This window comes from Quercus lobata, chromosome 11 (genome assembly GCF_001633185.2).
Source record: "Quercus lobata isolate SW786 chromosome 11, ValleyOak3.0 Primary Assembly, whole genome shotgun sequence".
NCBI classification, from domain to species: Eukaryota; Viridiplantae; Streptophyta; class Magnoliopsida; order Fagales; family Fagaceae; genus Quercus; species Quercus lobata.
Window position 1 is genome coordinate 22768640 of NC_044914.1, and position 24021 is coordinate 22792660.

The 24021-nt window shown below is 32.8% G+C and overlaps 1 protein-coding gene across 1 annotated transcript; it reads right to left on the reverse strand.

Moving 5' to 3' along the window:
- Positions 1-5533: 5533 nt before the first annotated feature.
- On the reverse strand, positions 5534-10546 carry LOC115969326 (ABC transporter G family member 11-like). Its single transcript, XM_031088951.1, has 8 exons — positions 10126-10546; positions 8773-8852; positions 8044-8514; positions 7851-7937; positions 7151-7276; positions 6826-7020; positions 6622-6708; positions 5534-6347 (listed from the first exon to the last, which is right to left on the reverse strand). Exons 1-8 carry the CDS (start codon positions 10448-10450, stop codon positions 5652-5654), a joined length of 2067 nt encoding a protein of 688 aa, XP_030944811.1. The 5' UTR covers positions 10451-10546; the 3' UTR covers positions 5534-5651.
- Positions 10547-24021: the final 13475 nt, after the last annotated feature.

Sequence of the window (24021 nt, forward strand, 5' to 3'; positions counted from 1 at the left end):
GTTTATAATTGTATCAATGAAATTTGGAGATGAATTCACAACTTGGAGATCAAAGTCTTGCTTCCAAAAAATGGCCAATCCACCCCCACGAGTAATTCTTGAAACTCCAAAGAAGTTTTTCAATAGTAAAGTATCACACAAACCACTTAGCCTAACTTCATCTAGCCATGTTTCGGCTAAAAACACGGCTGCAAGATTTTGTGCCCCAACTAAATCGCCAAGCTCTTGAATTGTCTGCCAGTTCCCAAGCCCCCGACAGTTCTAATATAAAATACACATTGCTTTCAGTGGGGCTAGGAAGCAGCCTCCGCCAATATAAAAGAAGAGTTACTGACATTAGGATAAACCACCAATTTTTTGTTTGGTAAATCCACCTGTTCTCCAAGTGTTGAAGCAAATCGTTTTGTACACACATACTCATGCAATGTAAAACCTGAGTCAAAATCTGAAGTGCAAGCAATCCATTTCCAAGAAGTAGTTCTCGGAGCAATAGAGTTATTTGAGATTAAAGGGGGTGAAATGTCTAAGTGAACTGGATTGTGAAGCAGTGTAGGCTGCATGCTAAGGTCACATGGTTTGGACTTAGGGCATCCTAGCTGTTTTACTAAGATCTCATCACAGATCTCCTTAGCTGTCAATCCCGAGAATCCCTTACTCTGAGTCCCTAAATCCCCAAACTTTTGCAAACCATTATCTATATCTAGAAATTGCTGAAAAAAAAAAAAAAAAAAAAAAAAAAAAAAAAAAAAAAAAAAAAAGGATTCAGAAGATTTGCATTACCCGAGAATTCTAGGTTGATAGTAGACTTAATAGCTGCATTCTCGTTTGAATTTTAATTTGGAATAGTAATAACTTCTTCCACCAAATTCAGGGTTCCCATATCAGGGTAGTTCGCTAGAAGCAAAGGGACTAGGGGCTCTGCTGCCAGAATATCCAACTAAGGAGAACGTGTTCTTGCATCTAGTTTGTACCTAGTCTTAGGATGTTTACCCTTCCTATCATCAAAGAAACTAGAGACATGCACCACACTATTTTTTGGCGTGAAAGCTTGGGAAGCTCTCATGAAAGGCCCAAATTGTGTTGCACTCAGGGGTAGCATCCCTTTACTCTCAATCCACAGGCCACATTCCCTGTCATCGTGGTTGAGACAACCACACCAATAGCAAAGGTTTGGTAGTCTCTCATACTTGAAGGTAACCCACACTTCCCCCCCCCCCCCCACCCTTCAAGATGAACCACTCTCCCACGACAAAGGGGTTTTGTTATGTCAATTGTAACCCTGACCCTAATAAAGCACCCCCCTTCCACTGGTGGATATGATCATATCGAGTAACTTCACCAACACTACCACAAATATCCTCAGCTATTTCCGTTGTCATGCATCTAAACGGAATGCCATGTACTTGTACCCAAAAAGAAGCTTTATTGAAACATGCATCCTGAATAGGGACAATGATATCATATTTCTGAACCACCACCAAGTGCTTGTTGAAACTCCAAGGTTCATTAGAGATAACCCTGTCTACATCTTCTGGATTATCAAAGATAAACAAAAGTGTATTATTACCAAGATTCTTGATTTGAAAGCCAGTCAAAGAACGTCATAAAGGTTTGAAAGTTCGCCCTACTACATCCACATTCAGCAACCTTCTTGTCAGAAACTTGGCCATGATAATATTTTTTTGAGAGCATCTGTCCTTCCCAATCGTAATCCTATCTCCCTCCCCTTCTAATAGGGAGAGTCGAGTCCATTGTTTGGATAAATCTTCCATATAGTTAGCTAGAGGTGGAGAGGAGCAAACTGGTGCTAGAACAACTAACAGATGAGAGAAGAGTGAAAAGAAGGAAAAGGAGGAGAAACAAAAAAAGAAAACACACAGAAAAACTATATCCCAAAAACCCAAGAAAATAACTCACCCACAAGCCCTACTGATAACAGTGTTACCATAGGGAACAAACCAATCCTTACTAAGAAGGAACAAAAATTCCATAGCCTGAGAGAAGCTTTGGAGAAACCAAAGCTTTCTTAGTGATAGGGAAACTCCGATTTTTTTATGGAAAAAACTATTTAAGAGTGAAGAAAAAAAGAGCCATCATAACAAACAAGAAAACATTAAAGAACATAAAAGACTTACAATACCACAAATGCAATAAACTCAAGGGAGTTGAAAGTTCTTATCATATTATCATCTTCTACAACACATAATTTAATGTCCTGCTAAACTAGATAAAACCAACCACTTTACACTTCCACCTCCATGTCATATTATTTAATTAGAGTTGAAAGATTCGGAAATGGCATCCGTATACATTGAACATAAACTAAGAGAGGGGAAAAGTTAACAAATGCTTATGATTTACAAACTATTTTTAGAAACGTTTTATTGCAAAAAGAAAATAGTAACTAACTTTTTTTATAGTGTTTTATATTTCTCATAAAAGTGGTATAAAACTTTCCTAAAATAACCCATTAACAAATGCCCAGCAACTAAGAGTTAGTGATGTTCATGGTTATATGCTTGGTTGGCTATTGAAAAGACAGAATTAACTGAAAGACCACATTAAGAATCTCACATCTCCTCAATCCTCATCAACTAGACTAATAAGCATTAGGCATAATTGACTGGGTATCCTTATTTCATTTTTCTGGAAGATCATAGGTTAATTAATGTTTCATATTTGAGTATTTTGGTTCTGGGACACATTTACTCATAGAGCATCATGTATATCAATAGCATACTAGCAACTTATGGCACAACCAGCACAAAGAAATATAAGAATTACAATGGCCATAAAAAGAAAAGAAGCAAATTATCCCACTAGATTGGATCAAATGGGATTCAAATTTGACTAGTCAGAAACTTATCAAACTAAAATGGGTTTTTAGGAGAAAATGGGCTTTTGCCCTTTCTTTTTAAAATATCCAGCAAAATGCCCCATGTCTGAAACTAATTAGGGAAATGCCCCTGTTTTGAAACTCGATTTTCTAAAAATCGAGTTTCAAATGTATAACTCGATTTTTGGAACATCGAGTTATAGCGAACGTAGACTTAGAATTTTTTTTTTTTTTTGGAACTCGAGTTCCATGTAAAGTACTCAAGTTCATGGAACTCGAGTTCCACTTGAATTTTTTCAAGGAACTCGAGTTCCATGAACTCGAGTACGTCACATGGAACTCAAGTTCTAGAAAAAAAAAACAAAACAAAACAAAACAAAACAAAAACAAAAAATTAATTTTCAGTTCGCTATAACTCGATTGTCCAAAAATCGAGTTTCAAAACAGGAGTATTTCTCTAAATAGTTTTAGATATGGGGCATTTTGCTAGATATTTTTTTAAAAAAAGAGCAAAAGCCCATTTTCTCCTAGATTCTTATCCTATGGACTTAAACCGTTCTTTGACAAATTCAGTCAACCTGTTATGACTCATGTTTTTGTTTGTTTATTTAGACACCTTAAAATAGATTATTTAACTTAATGAATTAGCCAAATAATTACTTAAGTTAATTATGAGATCTCGATTAAATAGTGAAAGATCATATCATGCACAATAGCAGAAAAGTAAATAACACACAAATATAAACTCTGAAGCTGTACCAAACCAGCTCTTCAATTCTCCATGCCTCTTAGCATATTGTACAAGTTCATGGGCTACCTTGTTGCCATTCCTGCTTATGTGCCTGGTCACTGCCATTTGAAATTTTGACATTTCTTGATAATATGATTTGAGATAAAGGAAAATTACAATACATATTTGATGACTCGATTATCAATATAGGTAAAATTTGAGACCTCCTTAAAAATTTGAGACCTTCTTAGAAATCCTAAACATTCCTCCAATATATATCCTCTATTTTTCTTGATTTAGTCAAACTAGCTAAGTTCACTTGCCAGCTTTCAAGGACAACAACTTCGTCCATTAGTCATCATCCTAAGAGAGTTTTTATGTGTGGGACCATGCTTTCAATTGTTTTTAGCTAATAAATTCTGGGCTTTTTCATGTGGGTGCACATACATATGTTGTATTGTTGTGCTGAATCTATTTTCAATTTTAATCATATCTATAATCTCATAAATTTGAATAGTATTTTTCGTTGTATTTTAGGAAAGTTGGCCAAAATAGTTAGCTAAATTTTTTTTCTTATAAAAAGTTTCTAAAAATTGTCCATTAACAAATGCTCCTAAGACATCCATTAAATTTTCTCAAAAAAATATTGTTTTTTGAATTCTTTGTTTTGAAAATATCATAATCGGTGTTTATATTTTTTTTTTTACTAGGTCTGGCTTACTTCCAATAGTTTTTTTAATTGAACATCTCTTTTTCTTTTTTAATAGTTTCTCAAAAAATAAAAAGAAAAAAAAAAAAAAAAAACTTTGATAGAGATTAAAACTTAGTACCACATGATTCTATCTTAAAGAGAAACTAACTAAATGTCCCATTAGAAAACTATTAAAAGTAAACCAAACGTTTTTTTACTTACCTTGATCCCAAAAATCAAATAATGATAATAATAATTTTTTTTTAAACGTATTTATATTTTGTTTGGTTGTTGAGAATGTGCGGTACTACAGATTCCAGAATACAAATTTATGTTATTTCTACAGATAAAGCTAATTGTTAATAATATTTCTGAAACATACCCGTGCGACAAATGTGGGCCACAGCTTTTATGTCAATCTGAATTTTTAATAAGCATTCATTTTTAGTTTTTTACCCTTAGTTTTTTTTTTTTTTTTTTGGTACAAAATGTTTTAATTATTATTGAAAAACAGACGTCTCAAGTTTCAGTAATTTGTTAGTTTAACTTTATAGTAACTTTATCTAAATGTTAAATAAAAAAACTACGCATATATTATCTAATTCACCTACCGTAGAGTTTCATGTTAGGAAAATAGGATTATAAATCCAAACGTGTAACGTTTAAAATTGTGCCACTTGTACACTATCTAATCTATAAAATATATACAATCTTATCATCTATATTTGACATTGATTCATTTTATCTTTGTATTAAATATTATAAACCTAAATTTGTATCCGGTGCCAAGTCATTTAAAATTGTACCACTTTACACTATCTAATCTTAACAATAAAATCTTAATTATAAAATGAACTTTCTTTATTTTAGGTAAAATAAAGAGTTTAAGAGCTTGTCAAAAATCATATAATTCTTTTTTTTGATAAAGTCTTGCCAAAAGTCTTATAATTTAATTGGTATCTCCTCATGTATAGATTGTTTGGAAATTTAAGAGAAAGAATTTTGTGGGGTTAATAGCATATTATAGATATCTTAAAATAAAAAAATGTGAAAAATTTTATAGTTCAATTGACACCTCTTAACATTTTCAACAATGATTTTCAAAGTTCAAAATCCTCATTTCCCACCGTATCTACCAATCCTAGAATTTCTCACAATCAAATATCAATGCTCCATCATTTTTTTTCCAGTAATAATAATTAAACACCAACGTACTTGGAGTCTTGGACCCCGATAATTCAGTTCATAATATACAAGTGCTTGCAAAGAAATTTAAAAACAAAACAAAAAACAAACATTAGTAGAAGGTAGTCCATTTCCTTAAATTAATAATCAAAGAAAACAGACTTATTCGTTAGTTTAATTACATTATTTTCTAATATTACCAATAACATCTAGCTCTGCTGTACAGTCCCCCCATGCTTGGGTGTAGTGAAAGGATTCATCATGACTTGTGCTGTTTGCTTGGAACGCGCTGACATGAAACTTGCAACAACAGGCTTTACGTTTTCAATGGTCTTGACGATAACCAAGAACAAAATTCGATAAAAAGCCACCATTCCTAGCAAGATAGCAAGATCAACCCACTTAGAGTAGCTCATTTCCACTTGCCATGTATCTCTCAAAATTTCTTCACCTCTTAGATTGATTGGCCTTCCGGCATTATCTCTGGGAAATGTTAGCCCTTCAAACTCGTTCTTGAACAATCCTTGGTATGCATACTTGTGGAAAGCAATGTAGTACAATGGGTATCTCCAAAATGGTTTGGGAAGATCATTCGGATATCGAAAAAATCCACCACCTAATACCATGAGCCCTTGAATTCCAGCACCAGTTATTATACCCATCAAGAAATTAGGCACCACGCTTGCAACAGCCATCATTAGGCTCTCAACTAACATCATGCAAGCAAATAACACAGCAGCAAAATATAGAAAGTGTTCAGCATCTCTCTGAAGTCCTGGAGGGTAATAAGCCATTGCCCCTGGAATCAGTGAAATCACTAGCAAGAACGGAAGAGCCGAGAATGTGTTGCCTATAACGAATGCACCAGTGCCATAATGCCCATTTAACCTTTCTCGTTCAAATATCTGGATAAATGGGAGGGGAAAAAAACACATGAAATAATTGAGTATGACATTAACAAAGCTTCAAATTTTGGATTAATTGCACTTTGATCATCTGCATCTAAATCATGGAATTAGTTCTAATGTCATTCTAATCTATAAAATCGAACAATCAAACTTGATTTATTAGTAACAGGCAAGCTCTGCTCGTCACCATAATTTTTTGTTGATTTAAAGAAGGAAGTAGATCTATGTGCATAAAATTGATTGATACTTAAAAAAGAGAAACAAAACAAACCTTCATTTCCTCCACAAAAGAAGGGAATCCACCGATGGCCATGAAAGTTAAGAATGAAGATACAAACATGATCAGTGAACCTCTAGCCTGAAAAAATAAAATAAAAAATTACAATGTTAATTTAGCTTTTGAATTGATCCTAATTTGCATTATAAATCATATGTATAAGGAATTAATATTTAATATATCTCTCATAAGAATTACCTGAATTGATCCATAACTATAGCCAACATCATAAAACACAGTGGCTAGGCCTATAGCTAATGCAACATAAATAGCTAGCCGCAACCAGTAATAGCCTAGATCACGGAACATATTCACGAAAGACCTTTTCATAAGAACAAGACACTGAGTAACGAAGCCAGCATGGCTTCTCTTCATCTCTAATGTTCCACAATCCTGAAACCAACATAAATTTTTCCCTCATTAATTTTTTTTTTTTTGTTTTTCTGTAATTGATTTAGGAAAGATTATTTATATATGCTGTGTAAATTAAACTGTAAGATTAATTTCTTGCTTAATTAATTACCTGTTTACATATTTCTGCTACTTGTCTTTGAACTTGTTGGTAAGTTTCAGATGATTTATATGACTTTTTAAGAGACTCTATTGCTTCCTCTGTGGGTATTCCTCCATCTGAACCTTTCTCAAGATCCTACAAAAGATTTATATAAAAAAATATATATATTAGATTTATAAGGAGGTGTTTCTAGATGAGTAATTGCATAAGACTAAGTTGAAAGGAAAATCACCTCTATTTAAAATTGATTTATTTCATGGTTCAAATTAGTTATTACTAATGTGTTGTGTAGTATGTATCAAGTACCACGATCTTCTATATACGGGATATTAATTATTTTAACCCAAATGAACTCACTCTATTCCAAACAAAATGGAGAGGATATGTATCTATAAAATGACATTAATCAAGTCACCTGCTAAACTGCCATTGATAATAGGTTAAATTACATATTTGGTATTCAACCTTTGACCTTTATTTCATATTTATTCTTATGTGTGGCAACCTATGACATAGCATGAATTTAGTTTGTCATGTCAATATTTTCATCCAATTATGAGGAATTTTTTTAAACAATTTTGAAAATATAATGACCAAAATGAAGCATTTAAAATATAAGGTCAATTTTGAGATAAAGGTTAAAGGTTAATGACACAAACAAAATTTAATATCAACAAACTACCAAACATAAGAGCCAAGGGTCAATTACCTTTTCAAAATCCTTGTTTATGGTTTTAAGGAAGTGATCAGATGGATTTTGGAGAGTCGGGCAAGGAAAGCCATTTGAAGCAAAAAACTACATGAAATTGAAAGTGTGAAACTTTAGTTATATATTAATTGCAACAACAAGAGAATATATATATATATACACACACACACTTCATAAACATTAGAGAACTTACCTCTGTTGCTTCTGAAGTAGGACCAAAGTACACTGTTCTCCCTGACGACAAAAGGCAAAGATTGTGAAAGAGTTGGAAGACCTCACTGCTGGGCTGATGAATGGATGCAACTACAGTCCTTCTAATTCCATCCCATTGATCTAACTTTGCAATTCTGCTCATCACATAATATGATGATGCACTGTCAAGTCCACTTGTTGGTTCATCAAGGAAGAGAAGCTTTGGGCGTGTCAGGATCTCTATACAAATGCTCACTCTTCTCTTTTGCCCACCACTGATACCTTTGGCTCCCCACCCACCAATTCTTGTGTTCATGGCATCTTGTAACCCCATTTCTTTTATTGTCATCTCTGCTCTCTCCTTCTTCTCTAACATTGACATGGAGTCTGGGAGTTGGAGCTGAGCCGAGTAATACACAGCTTCTCTCACCGTTAAAGTTGTCATCAAAGTATCATCTTGTGTCACATATGCCTATATTTAGGTTAAGGTAAAAATTAAACTAATTAGTATGTTTAAATGGCTAAGAATAATTAAATTAATTTCTTGGAAAAACTTCCATCGCTCAGTGCACTAGACAAGACATGGTGTAGACATATAAACAATTTTAGACACGCATGTTTCCAAATCTTGTCCGTCCAATTCGCTAGAGCGGACCCAAGTCAAACCCTAATTTCTTTAAAGAAAATATTCACTTTGATTTGAAAAGGTGAAATTTTTTTTTTCTCTTACCGATGTTCCAAAAGCCAGTTTCTGTTTATGGCCATTGATTAGAATTTCCCCCAATTGCCTTGTGTTTGCACCTAATCTCCCTGCCATAAAACACTAGTTAGACATTTGTCAACAAGTGATAATAGTTACACACTATATATATGGAAAAATAATGGAAATCATGTTTTTAGTTATAACTTATAATTGTGAAATTGTGTTTTCAAAATACTATTTCACCATTTCATATTAATAAGTAAAATCGTGTTTTTAAAACAAAATTTCGACTAGAGTATAACTCAGCCTGTATAACAATGCTCCTTTGAATTGTCAAATCATATTTGCTTATATTTTTTGAATTGTGTTTTTATTTTTAATTATTATATAAAAAATAAAAAATAAAAAACACAGTTTCTGTAGCAAAATAATATTGTGTGGTGGGCATTCAATTTCTTTTTTGACATTGAAATTTTTCTTGTTGGTTCTAAAATGCCTGATGGAGCTAAAGCTGTAATATAGTATATACAAAAATAGGAACATATAATTGCTTAAGGAGGGTTTTTTTTTCCCCTAAAAAATAGGTTTCTTTTAAAGAGAAGATTATAATTAAAAAAAGAAGGGTTGACAAGTGTGGTCACTACTTCGGCCTACTTAAATCTGAATTTAACATTGTGTGGGACCACTCAAGTAATAGTAAAGCTTGCTACTAGTCGAATCCACAACCTCAAACTTGCAAAGTAGTGGAATAGAAGGACTAAACCACCTCCTTCGTTGATAAACAATAGTGTGCACATACATAATGTTCAATATATATATATATATATATATTTCGTCTTCTTCCTTACAAAATTAGGAGACATGCATCTCAAATTGCCAATAAGAGGAACTTGCAGAGGCCTTCAACTATGTTTTGATCTCCAAAAAAAAAATCAAGAAAAAATAGAACTAATCTGGTTAAAACTTACAACACAAATAGGTCTTCTTTTTAGTGTAATTCGCATCTTCTTCCTACTATAGTTTTGGATGCTTGCAGGAAGGATGCTACTTTTGTTCTGCTTTAATAATATTCTTGGTTATTAGGAAGCGTTAAAAAATATATATAAGATACACCTCCTTTCAATTATAGTTCATCACGTTTTCGTCATTAACCCATCTGAAAACCACATTCTATTTTTTTTGTCCAAAATACATTTTTTATATAGTTGTACAGGAAAATTCTAATGGATATTAACGAAATGAGTGCATAAATATTGTTTCAAAGCAAGAGATCGTGTAAATTTGTAAATTTTCTTAGTTAAAAAACCAAATTTAGAAGTAACGTTAAACTTAAAAGGTGTAAATAGTATTTTAGGCAAACAAAAAAAAAATATGATATACCTGCTAATCCATCAAGGAGGGTAGACTTGCCACAACCAGAAGGACCCATTATGGCCAAGAGCTCCCCTGGTCGTGCATAACCAGTCACACCCTCAAGTATTGATTTGCTACCGTTCTTTCCATTAACAGTCACCCACAAATCCTCCCATGTCAAGAAAACACCATCCTCATCCTCATCCCCCATAGTTCTAACAACAACGTTTCCACCTCTGTTGCCTTGCAATGGATTATTTATGATTTCCACTTCTAAAGCTGTGGAACTCAGAGTTTCGGAGTTTTGGTTAGGTTCAAGATTTCTAGCATTTGGTTGAAGAAGCGAATCCATGGCCAATTGGGTGTGCAAAGGAAGGGATAGAGAGGAGGACTGCTTTGAGAGCTTAGTACTTAAAGGCGTTGCTGAGAACTCAGCATTTATGATATGTCTGAGCATGTGGTTCACGAGTTCAACTATTCAAATGTGAAACCGCATTTTTTTTTTCGGAATCGGTTACCAATCATATCTTGACACCTATACATATACAAGAGAAGACACATCTTTTATGTCTGCTCTATTTGCCACAGTTTTTTCCTATAATTTGTCAAAGTGGTCCATTATAAAAGCAACACATCAGCTGGTGAAAAAGATTCCGTCTATTTTACACAAAAAATCTATTTTTTTTATTTTACACCATCACTTTTACAAAACACACACATCAGTTTATTTATTTTACAAGACTTTTCAATAAAATATTTATTCTACTCAATTTTTTTATTATTTCTCTCAACTGCCTCTCTTTACATACGCGCTCTCTCTCTCTTTCTACCCATTTTTCTAATTTGTTGCTCTCACTCTACACCCATCTCTCTGGCCACCGCTCCACCAGCCATCACCTCTGGCCTTCCTCTTCCAAATCACAAAACCCATCCACCTTCCTCTTCCACCACCATCACAAAATCTCAGCCACCACCAAATCTCAACCACACACTCACCCTGGCCCACCAAATCCGATCCACCACCAAATCTCAGCCGCACAGTCACTACCCACCGCAACCATCACCCACTCCCATAACCCACCACCAACAAAACGATCCACCACCACCACCACCACCATCTCCACTAAACGACCCGTGAAATCCAGTAGCCCACATCCCCAAAACCCACCAAAAATCTTCGATCTCAACAGTTGAAACCCACCAAACGCCAAACGCTAAAACCCAAACACCGATCTCAATAGCCACCGATCTCAACAGCCACCAATCTCAAATGCTGAAACCCAAAAGCTAACGCACACCGATCTCAACAGCCACCACACACCATTGCACACCGATCTCCAGCAAGACCCATACCGATCACATTATTATTTCCCGTGGTGATGAGAATGAGCAAAAGAATTCAGACTGTAATATGAGAGGAAGAACTCAAGAGGGATAGGGAAGCTGAGACCTGAGAGAGGCGTTGGTGTGCTCAGTGCGAGGAGAGAGAAAAAAAAAGAGCGAAAATGAGGTTTTTATTATACTGTACAGATAATATTATTTAAAGGGATAAACGGGCTACGGTGCCCGTGTAAATTTACACGGGTACTGTAGCTCGTTGAAAATTTTAGATGCGTTTACACGATTTTAAATGGACTGATGTAGTGTGTTTTTTGGTACAAAATGTGTAAAAATGGTCAAAATGTGTATTTTACACATTTATAGAAGAGCTGGTGTGGATGCTCTAAGACATCAATTTTTTCTCCGTCACTCGCATTAATCAACTTAAACTAATAGCCAAATTTATGACATCGAAATTGTTTTTCTAAACTTTTTCAAGATAAAAAGAGGTTCCTAAGAATAGTACTTACATATGGTAGTGTAATCTAATAAAAAAAATGAAGGTTTGAATTCCATCATCCTATCCTTATTATCAAATTATTAAAATATATATATATATATATATATATATATATATATTATAGAAGCTACAATGCTGTCTATAAATAGACCCCAAGAGTGGACTTCACGATATTCCATCGTTTTCCTCTCTGATTTTTAGGGGAAAAAAAAAAAATCTTTGCATGTTATTTTCATTCTCATGAGACCTCCATTCCATCTTCTATAGGAATGACTAATACAAATTCTTATTAAAATGAACCTTTTTTTTTAAATAAAAATAAAAATTTTATAAGATCCCCTCCTTTAATTTTTTCACTTTTAAATGAATGTGATTAATATTTTGTCAAAAATTTTATGGTTCAATTGCATTATTCAATTCTTCTCTCCATTGGCATAATATGAATTTAAATCTTCTCACCACTACTTATATTATAAGAACAAAAATTAAATATAATCTTTCTAATAATTAATGATTTTTTAGCTATAATAAATTTAAATCTATCATTTAAAATAAATTATTATTTACATTAGATAATTAAGTTTTAAATAACATGACATCATATAAAAGCCTTAAATTTATATATAAAAAAATGGGTTGGATTCAAGTTATACCAGGTGTAACTCTATGTAATATTACACTACTCAATATTTTTTTAATTGGATGCGAATTTTGACAACTCAACTGTTGGATTACATTATCTTTGTATATTCTCCATATTTACAAAATTTCAAGGTTACAAAGATTAATAGCCATATCATTAATCAATTTTTTAAATTCAAGTTTTTGTAATTTAAAATATTGTATAAAATATAAATTTATAGATCAAATAGTAAATAACATCTTATCGGTATAAAAATTGGCATGTATATCAAAAACATATAGAACATGTAATCCAACGGTAAAATTTTCCAAATATGAATTCAATAACAAGTTATTGGATGGTGTAACATTACTTAGAGTTACCTCATGTGTAACTTGAACCCAATAAATATATATATATATATATATATCTAAATAATGCATTATATTTTTTCTATTTGAAGCCAAATGAAAAGAGTCCAAATTTTGTATAACAAACTTTTTTTTTTTTTTTGGGGGGGGTTGTAGAATGAAACCTTATATCAATAATTCTAGAATAACATCCTCTCACACATCTTTTTCAACAACTCTCTTACGTAGCTAATTGTGAATTAAAAAACAAAAAAAGTATAGTGTGTTTATGTGAAAGTGACATACAGTGATATGATAAAAATTGTGAACCTAAAATAACTCAAACAAAGTAATGCTACAAGCACAATGATTAATTTTGATAACAAATTTCACACCTACTAAATGACTTATTATTATTGATTTTTATATAGACCCACTAATAATGCTAATTTATTATTTACCATTAACAATTTCCTATCTTATACCTTATACGAGAGTGAATTTTGTTGTAAACTTTGATATGTCTCGACAATTGATACAAAAGTTCATAATCTTTGAATTCTGCTAACATTTAATGCATTTTGACAATTGTGTGGCTCACAGAGTGTTAGCAGAATTCACGTACGAGTATTTTCAACAGCAGTCCCAATCCATTCACTTGTGTTGTGTGGCTCACAATGAGACTATTGGATCACCCCTAAATTTTTTTATTTAAAATATATATATATATATATATATATTAAAATCCAAATTTAAAAGTGTGAATCTAAAAATGTTTCCTTAATCTTCAAAAACGAAAACCAACGCCCTAAATTAGGTGTTGGCTCAAAAAGGACAATATTGTTAATGCCTTAAAAGGCGATCCTGAGAGCTCAGCATTTGTTTCACGAGTTCAACAATTCAAATACGAAACGGCAAATTTAGTGGGCTCGGTTTACAAGTCATACTTTGATAACTAGACATTTATGAAAGTAGTTGGTGCGAGAGAAGATTTTTTTTTAGTTACCAAATTATTTGTCACAACTTTTTGTTGTTATTTGATTAAAGATCCATGATGAATGACAGTGATAATTTTTTTTTTTTGAGTTTCAGTTTATGACATTTATTTTTTATGATAATTATGTATCATCAGACTAAAATACTAATCAATTGAACCTTACATCTTTTATTCAAATATCAAAGACTTTACTAGTTAAACTAACTAGAACTCACTACTTTCATAAGAATTCATCAATTTTTCTCCAATATTAACAATTGGCCGACATGGTTTACAGTTAGCTCAATTGGTAAAATTTCTAATAATTATATAAGAGATCTAGGATTCAATCCCCACCTACACCAAAAAACTGATTAGTCTTATCCTCATTTTCCTGTTATTATAACCATCAAACTATTTTTTTACTAAAAAAAAAAGTATAGAAATGTGTCAATGAATAGACCCTCAGAGTCGTCCAAGACTTCACTTCATATATTCCATCGTTGTCCTCCCTCAATTATAGGAAGAATTCTTTTCATGTGATTTCCATTTACATCTTCTCTAGCGATGACAAACACAAAGCTTTCTTTTTAAAGAAAAATCAACTACTTCTTTTTTCTTTCTTTTTTGTTATAAAACGTGTCTATACATAAAAAAAAAAATAATAATAATAATAATAATAAAATTATACTTTTTTTTTAAAGGAAATAAAATTATACTTCAATTGCGTTATTCAATTCTCTCAATTAGAAGAATGTGAATTTATATCTTCCCGCACTACCTATATTGGAAGGAAAAAAAAGTTAAATATAATCTTTCTCATAGTAAATAATAAATTTTAACTATATATCATTTGAAATTAAATTATCATTTTTATTAAATAATTAAGTTTTAAAAGGTGTGACATCATATAAAAGCATTAAAATTTGATCAAAACTTTCTCTCTTTTTGAGAAACAAAATTGATCAAAACTAAATCTGAATAATTTATTTGATTATATTCTTTCTAATTATCCAAAAAAAAAAAAAAAAGATTAGATTCTTTCCATTTGGAGACAAACGAAAAGAGTCCCAGTTCCTTGTAAGACAACGATTATTTTTGTCATAGAAAGAGATAACGGAGGACCCGACGTAAGAAAAAGACTAATGCATATCAGTCATCAGCATTACACATGAATTATTGGAGTTCATATTCCTTGAATTCTGCTAACATTGAACGCATTAATTTTTGACATTTGTATGGCTCACAATGACTACTACCAATCAACAACTATTTTCATTTGTCCCAACCCAGCCACTTGTATGGTTCACAAAGACAGACAAATCATGACACAATGGGATCACCACTTAATTTTTCTTATTTAAAAATATATATACTAATCTTAGCTTGAAAAAAATGACTTCTTAGTTGTAATTTTGTGCTGATATGACTCTTTTTTTATTTATCCAAAGTTAAAATTTTGGCGCTTTATTATTCTCATATTACTCAACGCATTTAGAGTAAAAGCTTACAACTCCATCTATCATCTATAAGCCTATGCTCAAAAGCATTACAATTAGTTATTAGTTATTAGTTATTTAACGTTCAGTTATAGCTTTACATTGTACTACCAATGTAAACTTATATTTTAAACCTGTAAAATGTGTAAAATATTATATATATTTATAAAAAACATACAATTTTGTAAATTATGAATTTTGCTTATTTATTTTTTGATGAATAACTCCATCTACCATCTACAAGCCTATGCTCAAAAATCATTCTGCTTATGCGCTTTTCACCCCCTCACTGTAGAATGGGATTTAAAATCTTATATTTTATTGTTATTCTTGCATCACAAATACATTAAATTTCTTTTTAACCACGGTAGATGGAAGAATAAATGAATAATAAAATACAAACTTTGCTAAAGACTAATAATGAATACAATTTTATATTTTTAAAAAAAAAAAAAAAGTAAAGACAAATATTGATGGGGGAAAACAAAGCCATCAAGGAACCAGTTAGCAGGTAATTAATTAACAAACTTTTAAATAAGAAAATGCTAAGGACATAAAAATATTTACAACTTTTATTACAACTAGACACATAACAAATTGTGAATGATGAAAGTACAATTGTGAGTCCATAACGTTGTGAGTTCTGAATAAGTTAAGTTGAGCAGTTGACTAAACACCAGGAATTAAGTAGATTGAAATTTTTCTAGAGGCATTGAAGGACTTTCTAGATGGGCAATTATTATTAACTAATCAAGTCACGGACTCCACCTACCCAATCACCAAGAAAGCTACACTACCTAGAGTGTAGCCATCTTGTTTACAAGTTACAAAAACATTTCTAGACACATTTAGGACCATAAGTTTTTTTTTTTTTTTTTAACCCAATAAAAAAGAAGGTCTTTAGTATAGTCTAATTGACCCCACGTTACGTAACGGTAATGAATAACACAACATGTATCACTAGAGTTTTGATAGAGCTATTATTGTAGGCCATTATTGCCATACCATGGGCCAATAAAATTTTTGTCTTGAATTCAAGTGGCCTAATCTCCACTAATGAGCGCATTGATACTCATCTTCATTTCTATTACCCTCAGCACATAGAGTTTGCTACCCTCCCCTCCTACGTGTTTTTTTTTTTTTTCAAAAAATAAATTGATTTTACTATAGGATTTTTGAAAGTCAACTATTCCTAAGAAACTTCGTCATTGTTTTATGAAATAATATTTAGAGATAATTACACTATACTTCTTTAACGTTTGGGGAATGACATCTCACTCCAAACTTAAGAGGTAAAGACATTCACCTCCTTTGAGGTTTGAAGAAATTAACGCCCCCTCCCTTTTTGTTTATATTTAGTAATTAAATATTCTAAATTCTTATAAGAATTTCTTTACAAAATTTTAACTATGATTAGTAATAAAATAATTGATAAATTTAGAATAAAAATGAAAAATTTATCAAGTATCAAAACACTTGCAACAACAATCTCTCATTAACTTGATGAAAAAATAAAACCAAAATTCACACTTAATATTTAAAAATATACTTTATTTAAAAATTTAAAACAATGAATTTTAATTATGAAATAAGATAATTTTGAAAACTTATACTTAAGCAAATGGAAGGTTAGTACACAGCATTTTTAATATTAATTTAAAGTTTAGTCAATTGAATATCTAGTGAGGAAAAATGTTTTTTCCCTTCAAATTTGGGGTAGAGTATTATTTACCCAAATCTTAAGGGTGGGAAGTAAAATTACTCTTAATATATTTTTTACCAAGGTGAGAACCATTTTTACCCCTAATGATGATCGATAAATTAAGCCGACATTTGTGAAAACCACCAATTCTCCACTAATAAAGACAAATTTCTAATAGAAAGAAGGGGGTGGGGGGTGGGGTTTAAATGCTTATATGCCACGTAATGTGTTAAACTTATAACCTTTTTCTATATTATTATTATTATTATTATTATTATTATTAAAAACTTTTCTACTCCATGATTAATTGTAGAGAAAGAAAATTGTTTGACCTATAGATACAAGAAATTCATCATTGAGGCAAATTTATGCTCTAGATTTAATTAAGTACTTCTAGTGATTATACTGATACAGTGATGCTGATTGACTTGCCCCATGGACAATGAATTAAAGCAGAATCATGAAGGTAGATTGAGAAAGGAGAACAATGTATCAACATATATGGAAAAACTATTCAAGAGTGAAGAAAAAAAGAGCCATCATAACAAACAAGAAAACATTAAAGAACATAAAAGACTTTTAGTACCACAAATGCAATAAACTCAAGGGAGTTGAAAGTTCTTATCATATTCTGCAACACATAATTAAATGTCCCGCTAAATTAGATAAAACCAACCACTTTACACTTCCACCTCCATGTGATGTTATTTAATTAGAATTAAAAGATCCGGAAATGGCATCCGCATGCATTGAACATAAACTAAGAGAGTGAAAAAGTTTACAGATGCAGTGTTATAGAAACTATTTTTAGAAACATTTTATGAAAAAAGGAAAATAGTAACTAACTTTTTTGCAGTGTTTCATATTTCTCATAAAAGTGGTATAAAACTTTCCTAAAATGACCTATTAACAAATGCCCTAAGGGCAACTAGGAGTTAGTGATGTTCATGAGTATATGCTTTGGTTGGTTATTGAAGAGGCAAAATTAACTGAAGACCACTATGAATCTCACATCTTCTCATTCCTCATCAACCAGACTAATAAGGATTGGGCCTAATTGACTGGGGTATCCTTATTTAATTTTTCTCGAAGGTCATGAGGTTAATTAATGTTTTATATTTGAGTCTTTTGGTTCTGGGACATATTTACTCATAGAGGATCATGTATATCAATAGCATACTAGCAACTTATGGCACAACCAGCACAAAGAAATATAAGTGTACGCTTTTAGACCCCTTAAAACACAACCAAATTAACCTAGTTAATTAGCCAAGTGATTACTTAGTCAAATTATCAAATCTAGGTTAACACAAATATATCAAATCATTGACAAGTGCGGAAAATAAAGAACACAACGATATGATAACCAGGAAAACCATACCGATAAAAACTTGGGGAGGATTTAACCTAGTTATCCTCAAGATAAACTGAATCCACTATAAAAGAATTGAAGTTTACATAATAGGGACTTAGACCACTAACATCCTATTACTACCTCGAGTAGGAAACTTACTACCACAACCACGTGACAGCTCCGAGTCCACAGACTACTTCTTTCTTGGATTCCCAACAAGTACAAGCACTCCCACTTGTGTATCTTTAAGCTCTTGAATCTGCAATTAAACTGATCACCAAGCTCTCAACATCAATCTTGAGATTGGAAACCCTAAGTGTATGTGAAGGCAAACACCTCTAGATCTCACAGAACATTCACACACACAGCATAAAGAGCAACCAAAAAATGTGGCTAGGGTTTTCCCTTTTATACTTAAGACAAAACATAAAACCCTATACGTCAAACGGGTTTGGGCTGAGTTAGAAATTCTGCAGAAAAAACAATTTGCATGACTTTCGATCAATCGAGTCTAATTCTCAATTGATCGAGCCAGGCAGATTTACACAGTAAATCCTGCAATAACTCTATTCCAACTTTACATAAAAACACATACTTTGAGTAAGTCTAAACAAGACTAAAACATTTTGATCATGGTTTTCCAACATTACAAAATGAAGTTCTAATACATTAGTTCCTAATTCCTTAGAACCTAACAAAATCCCCCCTTTGGCAATCCTTGACAAAACACAAACTAAACAAAGTGCTCAAAGTTACATAAAAACAACCTATTACAAAAATATTGTCCAACACAACAAATTCAACCTAACTACCATCTATCAGTTGCAAGTGTAGACAGCAGCACGACTGAATCAACCTGTATATTCCTGAAACACTCAACAAATACATAAACGCATATGTGGAAAATACAAGTAACACAAAATAAATTCTTGATTTCACATAACACAAAATATAGACATATTTCATAAATAACCTCATAAATATAAATCAATAGACAATGTGAAACAAGAAACATATATCATCAATGTATCTCCCCCTATCATGGACAACCCAATCAAAAACAAAAGATACATCATGAGACAAAAATGTAAATACAGAATGAAGCACCTCGATACAATCTAAAAGCTCCACAACTCCAAAACATCAAAAATCTCCCCCTAACAACAATAATCTCCCCTACATATGTACTCCCCCTTTTTGTGACGAATTGCCAAAGGGCACTCACTCATCACCAAAAGGAGGTGGCGGAGGTGACCATCTAAAATGCTCCAAATCTGCTCACAAGGCACGAAGCTCATCAAGCATGTCCACCAAAAGCTGACCACGAGCTTCCTAAACGGTCATGATAGTCTCTAACATATGTCGAATGTCTGAATCATTTGAGGTACAAGGTGGAGGAACAGCAGCAGCAACAACAAGATCGACAGACTCTTCAGTAGTAGTATCACCTGTAGAAGAGAGAGAAGGAGGTGTAACACTGGAAGACTCAATCCTAGGGTGTTTAGAGCTTGCTCTCATCTGAGCAGCCCTCTACTTAAGAAATGTGGCACCTATAAGAGCGATAATATGAACAGACTCAGACGCCAGAAACTCATCTAATCCTTGATGTAACAAAATCCAATGAATAAAAACGGGAAAGAAAAGAGCATGTGCAATAGAACTACTCCTGTGAACCTCAATCAAAGAACGAATGAAAAGATGAGGAAAGCTCATAAGAGCATCAAAGACAAGGGCATACAAAAACGCACAACGCTCGATAGGGATGGTGTGCAAATAAGAGATAGGCCAGATGGAACGGCAAGAAATCCGAAAAAAGAGATAATGAGTCTCGGTCAACTCGTGAGAGGTGATCCGAGGATAAGACCCCACTAAGTACTAATAATAAATGACATAATGTCATCAAGGGGCGGAGACTCATCATATGGATAAACAAGATGCTGGACCAATGGCGCCCCAAGAGCAGCAGCTACTACCGAAGGAGTAATGGTGTACTCATCACCCCGTATCCAACTTCTCACAAGAGTGTTGGAATCATAGGAGTGGACAGAAAGGTTCGAGTAGAACTCTCTGATCAAGGTAGCCGAAGGAGGATGATCAACATCCAACAAAGGTAACCAGCCCCTAGGGCAAAGTTTCTCCTAATGTCACCATCTAGCTCGTCTAACAAAACTTTCCTCTCAGCCCAAATATTCCTATGAAGATTCAGCTTCTCATATGCTTCCTGGTTTTTCTCACTCAGGAACTTCTCACTATTAAAGGAGGGGGAAGAAGAAGTGGAGGTCCTATGGGCTCTAGTCTTCCTAACCATGATGCTAAAGATCAAAAGGATAGACACAACAAAGATAGAGAGAAAGAAAAAATAGAAAAACCAAGGGCAGACTACAAGTTAGCACAAAAAATTATAGAAATAACAATTCTATATGATGCATGAACATTATCAACATATGATGCATATTCTAATGCAGTGAGAATAAGTTCAATTTCACTTTATAATCACAAAATTGGCTTGAGCATAGAATTTAAATCAAAAACCCCAAATTTGAAAACCCACTTTCAAAAATCTAGCAAATTGACCAAATTCTTTATACAAGATAGATAACATAAAATAATGATCAAAGCAATCAATCTAACAAGCCAATTTTATCAAATTAAGCTCAATTTAACAAAATCCCCAAATTGGGTAGTTTCAAGCCCTAGAAAAACCAATTTTTCCAAAATCATCAAACTGATCAAATTAAACACCAAGGAATAGTTTAATAACATCCTATAACAAAAACCCATTGATCAATTTTGAAAGAATTGATTGAAATTAACAAAAATCCCAAATTTTCATAGGTTCGACATTCTCCCTAAAATGCATGAAAAAAAAATGCATGAAACATGAAAATAAATGAAAAAGGAGGGGCAAAAAGGTCTTACCGGCCTTAGAGGACAAAAACCCTTGAAGAAATTTGAGGGAAAACGACAAAACGATAAAAACAGTGATTTGAAGTCTTGACCGATCGAAGAGAGAGAGAAAAGTGTTTTGAAAAAGTTTGAAAGTGATTGAACACGTGAAAACTCAAGGTTTTAAAAAACTCTCTATGCGATTTTCGATTGATCGAAAATTAGATTCGATCGATCGAAAATGCCTTCAATTGATCCAGAACCAATCGAGCAGCAATTGAAACAATCAAATTCAAACCAAAATTTTAATCGCATTTTCGATCAACCGAGAAACAGATTCAATCGATAGAAAATCTAAAAAACACAATTTTTTGAAAAACAGAGCAATTTTATGTAGAAACTCCTCAAAGCATAGTATTTTATGAGATACATGTGTAATGTGTGCAACTAGTAAAAGCTTGAGATACATGTAAAGTGATATGTGAATAGTAATTAAGCACACTTTCTACAAAATTAACCACATAGAATTTGAAAGAAACTATCACCTAAAGAGTTACATTATATAACTCTCACATCTCCTAGAACAAAAGCTTGCAATCATGTAAGTTTCTTGATTTGCCTCATATTGTACATACCAATTTTATTTGATCAGAAACTTATTAATAATAGCCAGGATAATGTATACACCAATTTTATTTTATTGTTTATTTAAAGTCCAATAATGTACACACCAATTTTAGCATTTATTCTGAGGCTATACCTTATGTTCTTTTTGTGCATGTGCTACACTTTCTTGAGAACAAAATCTTACGATATGCACTAAGGTGTTCATGATTGGTTAGTAAACAATGGTGAGATGGTTATTTATGCCTTTCTCAATAAGTTCAAGTCCGTCAATCAAAGACATGTGACTTTAAAATTAGGATCATGTGATCAAAAACTATAAACATCTTCCTACACAAAATGCACTACAAAACTCAAACTAGTAAAGTACAATAAATAAGCTCATCCAAGCTAAACAAAGTACAAAGACATGTTATGTAAAGATAAATTGGCCAATCCTTGATTATAAATCCAAGATGTGAAGTACAAAACACAAAAATCTTTTTGGTTTTAAAAAAATTTATGACCAAAAACAAAAAGCACACATTATGCTAAATGAACAATGCAAATGCAATGCAAGAAAGTGCTTAACTAAGCTATAGAGGGTACACAAACAAGAACGAAATTTCAAATAGTGTATAAAACACCCTTGAACGTTTAGACCCCCAATTACAAAATAATCAATTCAAGCTTTATGACAAACAACTAGTGTGCGGAAAATGAACAAAAGCTATGAACAAAATTGGTAAACAATCTAAGCCAATTAAAATCACAACCACAGCAGATAATAAAAGGTAAAGATAAAAGGGAAGGAAGATGCAAACACAAGGACAACACACGATGTGTTATAGAAGAGGAAACCGAAACCCTCAGTGTAAAACCTCTCCCCCGCCCTCCAAGCGATAAGTAATCCACTAGAAAATGTAGTTGGGATACATGAACAATAATAGACCCTCCAAGCCTAATCTACCCAGTGTACCTAAGCCCTCCAAGCTTCTTACTCCAACGAGGTTGCGCCGAACCTATTTCTTTTCTAACTTCCCGGATTCCGCTACTTGACCATAGCATCAACCAATGTAGATTGGTTCCTTCCTAACTGCTTCCCAGAACACCAAACAGCCCTCTCACAGTAATGGATATGGTGAGAAAAGGTTTTGGTAAAAAGACCTCTCAAGGGTTTAACAATGGAGAGGAAGAGAGTTGAGGAATTTGAAGAGTCTCTTATGTGAAGATTGTGGATGAATCAATCTTGTATAACTCTAGGGTTTCTCTCACAAAATTCTCTCTAGAATCTCTCTTTCTTTTATGGGTATAAGGGGTATTTATACTGGGGTGAGAATGGAATGTGAAGAGTCAGGTTTTTCAAAACAGGGCTGGCTCGCAGCTTGGCCTCGCGGCTTAACTGAGTCGCGAAATCCAGCCGCGAGATAATAGAACGGCCAGTTGTCCTATTTTGTCCTGTAGTACTCCAGCTAACATGACGCTTCAACTTTGGTATGCTTGGCACGTATGCTGCTTCTGGCAGCTTGAAGCCGCGAGTCACCCGCAAGATCCAGTCGCGAGTCTCTGTTTTCTTACACACTCTTGAGCATTTCAACACTCTATCTCACTCACTACCCTTACAACAATCCCACCTAAATACAGGGTTACTAAATGTTGAAATACAATCAAATTTGGCATGGAATAAAACCAACAAGATGGTTGATTAAATTCAACCTTACAAAGAAATATCAATTTCTTAATTAACCCTTAAGTACATGTACAAACTAGTATATACTCACACAAAATCAGAAATAGCTTAGCACTTATATAACACATATTATTCAAGTTTCTCCACAATGTCAAGCATGTTCTAAATCAAGAGAGAGATATCACAATTCATGTAATCCTCAAGAAAAATAAAACTACACACAAAATAAATATCAATTTCTTAATTAACCCTTAAGTACATGTACAAACTAGTATATACTCACACAAAATCAGAAATAGCTTAGCACTTATATAACACATATTATTCAAGTTTCTCCACAATGACAAGCATGTTCTAAATCAAGAGAGAGATATCACAATTCATGTAATCCTCAAGAAAAA

Coding starts and splice junctions, on each gene's coding strand:
- LOC115969326 (XM_031088951.1), bottom strand. CDS start 10,450: ATGGATTCGCTTCTTCAACCAAATGCTAGAAATCTTGAACCTAACCAA. Junction 7,277..7,850: donor TAAACAAGGATTTTGAAAAG/GTAATTGACCCT, acceptor AATCTTTTGTAG/GATCTTGAGAAAGGTTCAGA. Junction 6,348..6,621: donor CTTTTGTGGAGGAAATGAAG/GTTTGTTTTGTT, acceptor CCATTTATCCAG/ATATTTGAACGAGAAAGGTT.